Below are 10,610 nucleotides of genomic sequence, written 5' to 3'. Positions count from 1 at the left end.
TAAAATATGAAAAGGTATTATATAAACGGTATGTACTGTACTCTAGTCATTGCTCATCCTATATACTGCTGTACACACATTTTCTATTCATATTCTGTCCATACTGTCAATAGACACCATTATTTGTATGTACAGTGCCTTTGGAAAGTTTTCAGACCCCTTGACTTTTACCACATTTTGTTACATTTGGTTTTTTCCCTCATCAATCTACACACAATACCCCATAATGACAAAGCAAAAACAGGTTTTGAGAACTTATTAATTTATAAAAATAAAAACTGAAATATTACTTTTACATAGGTATTCACCCTTTGCTCAGTACTTTGTTGAAGCACCTTTCTACTCAACAAATTGGATGCAGTCTATCACAGTGCCATCCATTTTGTCACCAAAGCCCCATATACTACCCACCACTGCGACCTGTATGCTCTTGTTGGCTGGCCCTCGCTTCATACTCGTCGCCAAATACACTGGCTCCAGGTCATCTACAAGTCTCTGCTAGGTAAAGCCCCGCCTTATCTCAGCTCACTGGTCACCATAGCAGCACCCACCCGTAGCACGCACTCCAGCAGGTATATCTCACTGGTCACCCCCAAAGCCAATTCTTCCTTTGGCTGCCTCTCCTTCCAGTTCTCTGCTGCCAATGACTGGAACGAACTGCAAAAATCTTCTGCACATCCTACCATTCCAGTGTTTAATTGCTATATTGTAATTACTTTTCCACCATGGCCTATTTATTGCCTTACCTCTCTTATCCTACCTCTGCTGTATATAGATTCTTCTACTGTATTATTGATTGTATGTTTGTTTATTCCATGTGTAACTCTGCGGTGTTGTATGTGTCGAACTGCACAGAAGATCTCCACAGAAGAACTCTCACCTCCCTGACCAAGGCCCAAGGCCCAAGGCCCGATTGCTCAGTTTGGCCGAGCGGCCAGCTTTAGGAAGACTATTGGTGCTTCCAAACTTCTTCCATTAAATAATGATGGAGGCCACTGTGTTCTTGGGGACCTGCAAGCTGCAGAAATGTTGTGGTACCCTTCCCCAGATCTGTGCCTCCACACAATCCTGTCTTAGAGCTCTACAGACAATTCCTTCAACCTCATGGCTTGGTTTTTGCTCTGACATGCACTGTCGAATGTGGGACCTTATATAGACAGGTGTGTGCCTTTCCAAATCATGTCCAATCAATTGATTTTACCACAGGTCTAGTCTAATCAAGTTGAAGAAACATCTCAAGGGTGATCAATGGAAACAGATTCTCATGCGCACAATTTTGAGTCTCATAGCAAAGGGTCATGATATTTATGTAAATCAGGTATTTCTGTTTAATATTTGTATTAAATTTGCTAAATTTCTAAAATCCCGTTTTCACTTTGTCAACATGGGACATTGTGTGTAGATTGATTAGTTTAATATATATATATATATATATATATATATATATATATATATATATATATATATATATAAATACTTTCCGAATGCACCGTAAACATATTGTAATAAACAATGGAATATTTTGAATAGGCTAATGGATTCCAAATTAGAGAACTGGTCTGTTCCATATTTATCTACAGTGATGGACTGGGACTAAAATCAACCCTGGCATGGGACCAAAAAATCAACCTGGCATTTCTAACATTGAGCCCCCCCAATTATTAGCCAGATAATGATCAGTTTGAGCAACAACAACAAAAAAAGTTAGACAGGCCCATTGGGCTAAAAATGGACCAGCCCATCTGGTATTTGCCCAAAATGTCAGATGGCCAGTACTCCCCTATTTATCGACCTTCTAATCTAGGTACAGTATATTGTCCAGACTTATCATACTACAGTGTAAGCCTACTATGCTATTTGTAATTATCTGCCATGAAAATATATGTTGTTCTTGCTGGGAACATACATGTGTGTGGTGTGTGGCCACTAGGTAGACCGGGACGCTCAGCTCTAAAGTGTATGACGTCAGTGGCAGGGAGCTGGTTTCGGTTCGCGTGGCCATGTTGGAGCTCAACGTGACAGCTCAGTGCAGCAGGTAACACACCGATCAACAAAATCATCCATCTGCAGTTGCACGTGTACCCTCAAATTATTAATGTGTGGAAACCGTGTCCACTCTGAGCCTATTGGCACATGCGAGAATACAGAGCAGCGTGGGGAAAATAAAACATTAGGCTATGCACCACACCAAATAATTATTCCCACGGGGCATTACAGTTGTATATAATAGTTTACATATTGACTGTAGTCTACTTTTAGGTTAGGTGGATTGGTTTATAAGGAATTATTGTCATGGACACAGGCAGGCCTATATAGGCTTTATCTAAACCTAAAATTGAAAACCTACTAAAGATAATACTTAAAAGAGAAATATATGAAATACAATTTTCTCATCATGAAGGTAAAAAAAACATTCGCAAACATTTTTATTTTAAATGGGCAATTTGCATTTGCTACATCAATTTGTGGACGTATACATTAATATACATTACTTTTGCATTAATATACTTATACATCATGAAGGTAAAAAAAACATTCGCAAACATTTTTATTTTAAATGGGCAATTTGCATTTGCTACATCAATTTGTGGACGTATACATTAATATACATTACTTTTGCATTAATATACTTATACATATGTATAAGGCCTACCCACTGATTTTTGAAGAATATAATTTATAAATACCTGATGAGCTTAGTTCAACTGTGGAATACCCCATCACAACCCAAACGATAAGCTTGTTTTACTCCATGTTTGTAAACAATGTACATATAAACAAACACTATATAGCCTCAACACATGGTTAAAACTGTAATGTTATAATGGATAGTCAGTTCTTGCATCAATAGCTCTGTCTATGAATTTGAGATTGGTTACATTTCTCCAGCCCCATCCCTCGGTTTTTTTTACCGAAACAGGGGCGAGTACACGCGTTGTTATTGCTTCTACCGATACCTGCAGCTTTAACCCTCACACTGACACAAGTTGAATATGTGAGGCTACACGCGAAATAAGTTATATGTTCTTCCCTGTAAATGTTCTGTGGATATATTCTGAATTTTAATAAAATTAAGCCATAGAAGGGGTAGCTTACCTTCTCTCCCCTATAAACCACTATTCTGCATATGACTATAGAATAACAGGAATGTGATAATGCATCTATTGTATCTTAATTCTGACACTTTCCTATAATAACTTTATATATGCCATGTCAATATTATGCATATGAATGCTGTACATGGAACAGAAGCCGGAATGTAGAACATACAGTAATAACAAACGGTAGTCTTTAAGGCTAAGTGTGTAAGGAATTCTGCTCTACTTCCTATATAGTAAACATATACTTGCACGTTCTGCCTAGAGTTGTCTTATGTTCTCGTAGCATAGCTGTAGCATGGTGGTACACGGGACACAGCCCGCTAGAATAAGAGGGAGGGCCATTCTCGTGCAGATCCTCTTTAACTATAGAAATGGGTTGTACTCTAGATGGCTTGAAAGCACCGTCCAACACGTGAGTCTCATGTGACGGAGGTAGATCAGCTCTCCAACGGAGAGACGTGTCTAGTCACAGGGTTTATTTAACACGTAGACCAAACCACCCCTCTATCACACATTTACCCGGGAGTAGAGCATCTGAACTATTGCTGTGCTTGGATCTCAGAGTGACAACATCACATTGACAGTCTCTGCAAAGCAATAGCCTGATGAAATAATATTCTTTATAGAAAAAGTGTTCACTATTGAATAAAATAACATAACAATAATTTTAGCAGTAAGAACAAACTTTTTTTCTCTCAGATGGCAGTATTAGCTGAATATTGAAAGACAACTGAAGCCTAGTTTTAATATTGAATTGTTTTGATACCAATATTTGGATTTCATAAAGACGCAAAATGGAGAGGATTACAAGTGCGCAACCTCCTCCTTGTATGGCAAAACACCAGTCGCAGGAGATGGCAGACATGCAAGGGTAAGCCCCCAGAAACAGCTTACAATGTATGCATTACAAAACTGCAAAACAAAATAGTATTCTTATGTAAATAATAAATTTTAAAAAACAATATAAGCATGACTTATCAATACTTTCTATTATTTTTGTCCTATAGAAAAGATTTCCCAAAGTACGTGTGCAAACACCGAAAGGGAATGAAGCGCGTGGAAGACAGTAAGGTATGCTTATGTTCTTTACTTAAAACATTTTGTACATCTTAGGTTTACTTTTGTCGGCAATTTCGTATTTCTTATTCCCTATTGAATACATTTTACACATCTACTAACAAATGTACTTTTTTTTCTCCCACAGGAGACATACAAGTTACCCCACCGATTGATTGAGAAGAAAAGACGTGACAGAATCAATGAATGCATTGCCCAACTGAAGGATTTATTGCCAGAACATCTCAAACTCACAGTGAGTACTGTGTAGCCTACTACTACTGACTGTGTAATAGGAATGCAAAAGCGCCACCTGGTTGTTCATGATTAATTTGTTGTTAAAATCAATGCCTTGATTAGTCTGATTCCTTAATCCAAAAATGTTGCCTGCTATGACAAAGGCAACATATTATTCTTTTTTTTTTCATAATGTAAATAACTTGTTTATTATTATTATTATTACATCAATAGTATTTCATATTATCCGATTGAAAAGTTTGGTTAATTATAATAATTTAATTAACTGCCTACGCATATTGCCTCAAACCCTTTCAAAACAATTTACATAAACAATATGTTGATAAACTATGTCTTAAATGTACTGTGTTGTGTTGGTGTGCAGATTGCCTGCCTCCCTACCCTGTGGCAGTTTGTCTTCTGTTCAGCTGCTAAAACTGTTATATAAGAAAGATCAACATGCTTATCAAGGTCTTCCTGTTTTAGACTCTAGGCCATTTGGAGAAAGCTGTGGTGTTGGAACTCACCCTGAAGCATGTGAAAGCCCTGAGCACTCTCCTGGAACAGCAGCAGCAGAAAATCATTGCATTTCAAATCAGTAAGTTTGATACCTTGAGTTACACTGTTTCATTTTATTATGGGCTACACTCTTTCCCCCCAATCAATAGTATTACTTATTATTGACAGGCCATACCATTGAGACGATGCTGCTCAATCAAAGCTAAAATTGTATCTTTCCCATTAAAAAATAAATAAAACAAGTAACCTGTTTCATTGCCAACACTGTAGCATTATTAAATATGAACCTAATACCTGATATTACTTTGTTTCTCTCAGGGGATCAGAGCAGTGTTAGCTCAGAGAACAGTGAGGAGATGTTCCACTCTGGCTTCCATGTCTGTGCTAAGGAGGTCCTCCAGTACCTGGCTAACCAGGGGAGCAGCAGAGACCCCCTGACCTCCTCTGAAATGATCAGCCACCTCCACAAAGTAGCATCAGAGGTGCTCCAGGGTCCATTCAGCCCCCAGTCCGAAGAACCCACCCACAAACCCATCGATAGCATGGAGAAGCCTACTGGTCAGATGCCTAAGGGCAAGGAGGGTCACCCCAAGAACTTTGTGTCTGTCATTCAAAGGACATACCCCCACGGACATGGAGAGCAGAGTGGCAATGACACAGACACTGACAGCGGCTATGGAGGGGAACACGAGAAACGGGACCTCAAAGCCCAACGCTCAAGCTACTACAGCAAGGAGGGGGAGCTCAAATATGCTCTGGCTGAGAGGATGGCAGGAGGTGGCGTCAAGCAGGAGGGTGCTGAGCCCCAGGCCAAGAGGTTAAAATCTGACTACTCAGAGGACGAGTCTTCCTCTGGGCAGGTGGTTAGCAGCCATCACAGCTACATGAGCTTCTCCCAACACCAGACCCCCCTCTGCGTGCCCTTCTACCTCATCCCCCAAGCAGCTGCATCGTGGCCCATGATGGAGAAGTGCTGGTTCCCAGGGGGCATGCCCTTTTTGTACCCGGGCATGAATGTCTCAGCAGCCAGCTTGTCTCCAGAGAAAATACCTAAAAACTTAGTAATGTCTCCCAGGGCAGGTTCCCCGACACTCTACCAAGCACCCATGGACTCACCAGCCCTCCTTCAAGCTTTAAAACAAGCCCCCCCATGAACTTGGAATCCAAAGACTGATACACTTTTGTGTTTGCACCCTGCTCTATGAATGTTTGGGGTTGAACGGATCGCCTGCTGGAAGGCGTCCAGGTTAGCAAGGACAAACACGAGAGCACCAGTTTGTCTCCCTCAGCAACAGCAGCCCACACTCTCCCTTTGAGAGCAAACAACAACTGTCACGCACAAACCCAGTGGCCACAACCCTCCAAACCAGCCCACAGATCAACCTTGGAGCCAGTTAGCACTGAAGCTCTGACCCTATGGAGGATCACAGATGACCTGTTGCAAAGCTCTGAGTCACTGTGAAGAGCTGGTCAACACAAGGACATGATAAAAGTGGTTAAGAGAAGGACTTACTGTGGGGATGGCTTCCCTGCACTTGTGTTGAATGTCCGAGTTAAACATGGAGATGAGCAGACAGCACAGCCCCCAGCCATTCAGACCTGCCCTTTGCACACACACCGGTCTGTATTGATTGTAAGAATTTAACAAAACCCCTGTAGATGCTGCTTGAGGTTCTATGTGTTTTAGACGTGCGACCGGAGGATCCACATTTTCTGCATCTGTAACTGCTGAAACTGCAACGGACCCGCCTTTAGACCAGAACGCTACCAAATACGTCTCTGGTTTATGTTGACCAGGGTTGTCACAAAATCCATTGCTCCCTCTTCACCCACCAAGTGTACGCTACATTGCAGCTAAATGGACTCCACTGGATTTTATTCTTTAGAAAAAGTCAGGATGGTGTCACCGGACCTGATATGTGTCACTCATGTAAATAGAGGAGTGATGCATTCAGTTATGCATTTTAGTTTTGAGTTTGTAAGTCGCTACCATTCGTGCAAGTAGTTCTTGTGAGGTAATGTCTTGTAATTATTTTGTTTATACTACTTGTACATCTCTATTTTTGATACATGACCTATAGAGTGTATTTGCATTGTAACTAGAGGGAGGGAATTTTAGATGGCCATTTTGCTGTTTGCCAAGAGAACATGTACATAGCATTGTGCTAAACCTGATTTGCATCATGCTCATTATTCATTTCGGGTCTGGTCAATTTCTGGCCTGTTCGTAGTTCATGCTTGATTTTGCTTAAAGCAGACAAATTATGGCAGATGCCTAAATGTATTTGTATCAATTATTGAGGCTGTGTCAAAGAGAGGAGAATGAATGTAATGCTACAGCAAAATGTTAGTTTTGTATAGGATAAGGTACTTGGGATTTTCATTTTGGGACATAACAGAAGGTTGCTTGTTGTACATATTTTGTCTATAAAGTATTGTTTACATAAAGTTTTTTTTCGGTGGAAATAAGAGTTCGGGTCTGAATCTTGGTAGAACCCTAGCATGTTGCACAGCAATGCAACCCAACCTTGCTTCTCATCATAACATCACATGCTTACATAACATTAACACTCACATAATCCATAAAGCAGCAGTCAGGGGCAGACTGGGACTAGAAATCGTCTCTGGCATTTCTGACACAACGGCCTATTTTTTCCTAGAGGCCCCCACAACAGCCCATTTTTTTCCTTGAGGCCCCCATTATTAGATAGATAATTATAATTTTGTGCAACAACAAAACAATAAAAGTTAGACAGGCCCACTAGGATAAAAATGGACCAGCATATATGGCATTTGCCATTGTAGACCTAAATCAAGAAGACATGAAAAAAAAGAAGACTTGGATTTAAGCAGGTTGCTGTAGGTAACTATATATTTACAATATCATGTTCCACACGACACAACTTGATAGGGATTCTATAACAGACTAATAGGATATTGTAGTATGACTACCTGACATTTTTGGAACTAGTGGATTGATTGATAGAAAAAAATGGATTAGTCTTCATCATATAAAGGATAGCCTAGTCAAGCATATATTCAATAATATTTTGAGTGATTGTAAGTTTTATCAGTTAGAGGAAAAGTTATGTGAAAACGTTTTATATAGGCATATGCCTATTCATCAGAAAATAAGAACTAACCAACAGAACCAATATAGGCCTGCCTGTTTTAGGCCTATAGCCTTTTTTTCATACAGCATGTGGGCCTATTCCTAAAGCAAAAAGATAGGTAGCAGAAGCATAATCTTCCAGCACCAAACTGGACAAGATCTGGACAATGTGCATAACAAGTGATATGGAGACATTATAGGCTGCTATACTTGTTGAAGTCGAATTGCAGTTCCCATTGCTAATGCTGGTCAATCTGAATAGTGCAATAGGCTACCAGTTTATCATATCTGTTTACCTGTCCCACCGTTAATGCATTAACTGTATTTTCATTGCAGTACAGTTGACTGTTAAAGAATAACAATGTAAGACACAGCAATAATCTCATACTGGCATAAAGCATAGCCTATCTTCCATCACCAAACTGAACAAATGTGCATAACAAGTGGGATGGATCTAGCTATATTAATGTATTCTATATATATTTGTTTACATTATAGGCTGCTAAAGGCTACTTGTAGTTGCATAGGCAGCGGGACCTTACAGCACACATAGTTAATTCATTGCAAATGCTGGTCAACCTGAATAGTGAAATAGGCTATCTGTTTAACATCTCATTAATGGCTGCCGCACCATAAAAAGACTGTAGGTCATGGCAAGCGCCGCTGCGCTGTGAACATGAGGCACGTTTCTCCCAAGAATTTATATATACGCTAGATGACTGACGGGCGCTCTTTTAAACCATTTTTGGAAGCTATAGAAATGCATTTATTAATGTCTACATTTGTTTTTGCCATTTTTATGCAAGCTAAACATGTATTTTTTTTAGAATAAAAAAACAAACAAAAACAAAAATAATCCAGTCCCTATAAGGGTTTTAAAATAATAGAAGCAAGTTACAAAATAAAAATAGAACAAAATTGTGAAAAAGAAATTACAAAAAAACAAATAGTACAACAGCAACAAAAAAGGTTAATAAGTGGCTATATTAAACTAGTATAGGCCTAAGTGCATATTGCCTAATAGGTATAGATGTAGGATATTAGTTTGAGCTCATCTCCTACAGAAAGAAAATAATCTTGCCGTAACAGGAATTGTGAATTATTATGTGGATTATAGTTCATGGACATTTTTGTAGCAGTTGATACATTTTCCGGAAAAGGAAAATCAAGTCTGACATTTCTAAGTGGAAATTGCAAACTTAGAAGCCTTTTTAAATCTCAAATACACTACAAGTTATCCTGCAACAGTTGTATAGGACCAAATAAAATAATTGAAAAGTGACAATACAATCTATAATAATTTAAATGCAGAAATGTCAGGACTTATTTATCTTTATTTTGTATTTTATTTATTTCACCTAACCAGGTAGGCTAGTTGAGAACAAGTTCTCATTAGCAACTGCGACCTGGCCAAGATAAAGCAAAGCAGTGTGACACAGACAACAACACAGAGTTACACATGGAGTAAACAATAAACATGCCAATAACACAATAAACAAGTCAATGACACAGTAGAAAAAAGAAAGTCTATATACAGTGTGTGCAAAAGGCATGAGAAGGTAGGCAATAAATAGGCCATAGGAGCAAATAATCACAATTTAGCAGATTAACAATGGAGTGATAAATGAGCAGATGATGATGTGCAAGTAGAGATACTGGTGTGCAAAAGAGCAGAAAAGTAAATAAAATAAAAACAGTATGGGGATGAGGTAGGTAGATTGGGTGGGCTATTTACAGATGGACTATGTACAGCTGCAGCGATCGGTTAGCTGCTCAGATAGTTGATGTTTAAAGTTGGTGAGGGAAATAAAAGTCTCCAACTTCAGCGATCTTTACAATTCGTTCTAGTCACTGGCAGCAGAGACCTGGAAGGAAATGCGGCCAAATGAGGTGTTGGCTTTGGGGATGATCAGTGAGATATACCTGTTGGAATGTGTGCTACGGGTGGGTGTTGTTACCGTGACCAGTGATCTGAGATAAGGCGGAGCTTTACATAGCATAGACTTATAGATGACCTGGAGCCAGTGGGTCTGGCGACGAATATGTAGCGAGGGCCAGCCAACTAGAGCACACAGGTCGCAGTGGTGTGTGGTATAAGGTGATTTGGTAACAAAACGGATTGCACTGTGATAGACTGCATCCAGTTTGCGGAGTAGAGTGTTGGAAGCTATTTTGTAGATGACATCGCCAAAGTCGAGGAGTGGTAGGATAGTCAGTTTTACTAGGGTACGTTTGTCAGGATTTGTGAAGGAGGCTTTGTTGCGAAATAGAAAGACAATTCTAGATTTGATTTTTGATTGGGGATGTTTAATATGAGTATGGAAGCAGAGTTTACAGTCTAGCCAGACAGCTAGGTATTTATAGTTGTCCACATATTCTAGGTCAGAACCATCCAGGGTGGTGATGCTAGTCGGGTGGGCGGGTGCAGGCAGCGAAAGGTTGAAAAGCATGTATTTGGTTTTACTAGCGTTTAAGAACAGTCGGAGGCCATGCAAGGAGTGTTGTATGGCATTCAAGCTCGTTTGGAGGTTAGTTAGCACAGTGTCCAAGGAAAGGCCAGAAGTAAATAGAATGGTGTCGTCTGC

At 39.7% G+C, this 10,610-nt stretch overlaps 1 protein-coding gene across 1 annotated transcript; it reads left to right on the top strand.

Moving 5' to 3' along the window:
* The first annotated feature begins 3,571 nt into the window (after positions 1–3,571).
* On the top strand, positions 3,572–7,384 carry LOC110494584 (class E basic helix-loop-helix protein 40-like). The gene is given in 6 exon segments (XM_036950677.1): positions 3,572–3,972; positions 4,109–4,172; positions 4,306–4,413; positions 4,881–4,992; positions 5,232–6,053; positions 6,056–7,384. Coding segments are annotated over 6 exon segments (1,215 nt in total). The 5' UTR covers positions 3,572–3,895; the 3' UTR covers positions 6,088–7,384.
* The last annotated feature ends 3,226 nt before the right edge of the window (positions 7,385–10,610 follow it).

This window comes from Oncorhynchus mykiss, chromosome 17 (genome assembly GCF_013265735.2).
Source record: "Oncorhynchus mykiss isolate Arlee chromosome 17, USDA_OmykA_1.1, whole genome shotgun sequence".
Taxonomy (NCBI): domain Eukaryota; kingdom Metazoa; phylum Chordata; class Actinopteri; order Salmoniformes; family Salmonidae; genus Oncorhynchus; species Oncorhynchus mykiss.
The sequence above is the reverse complement of the archived record's forward strand: the minus strand, read 5'-3'. Positions and strand labels throughout refer to the sequence as shown.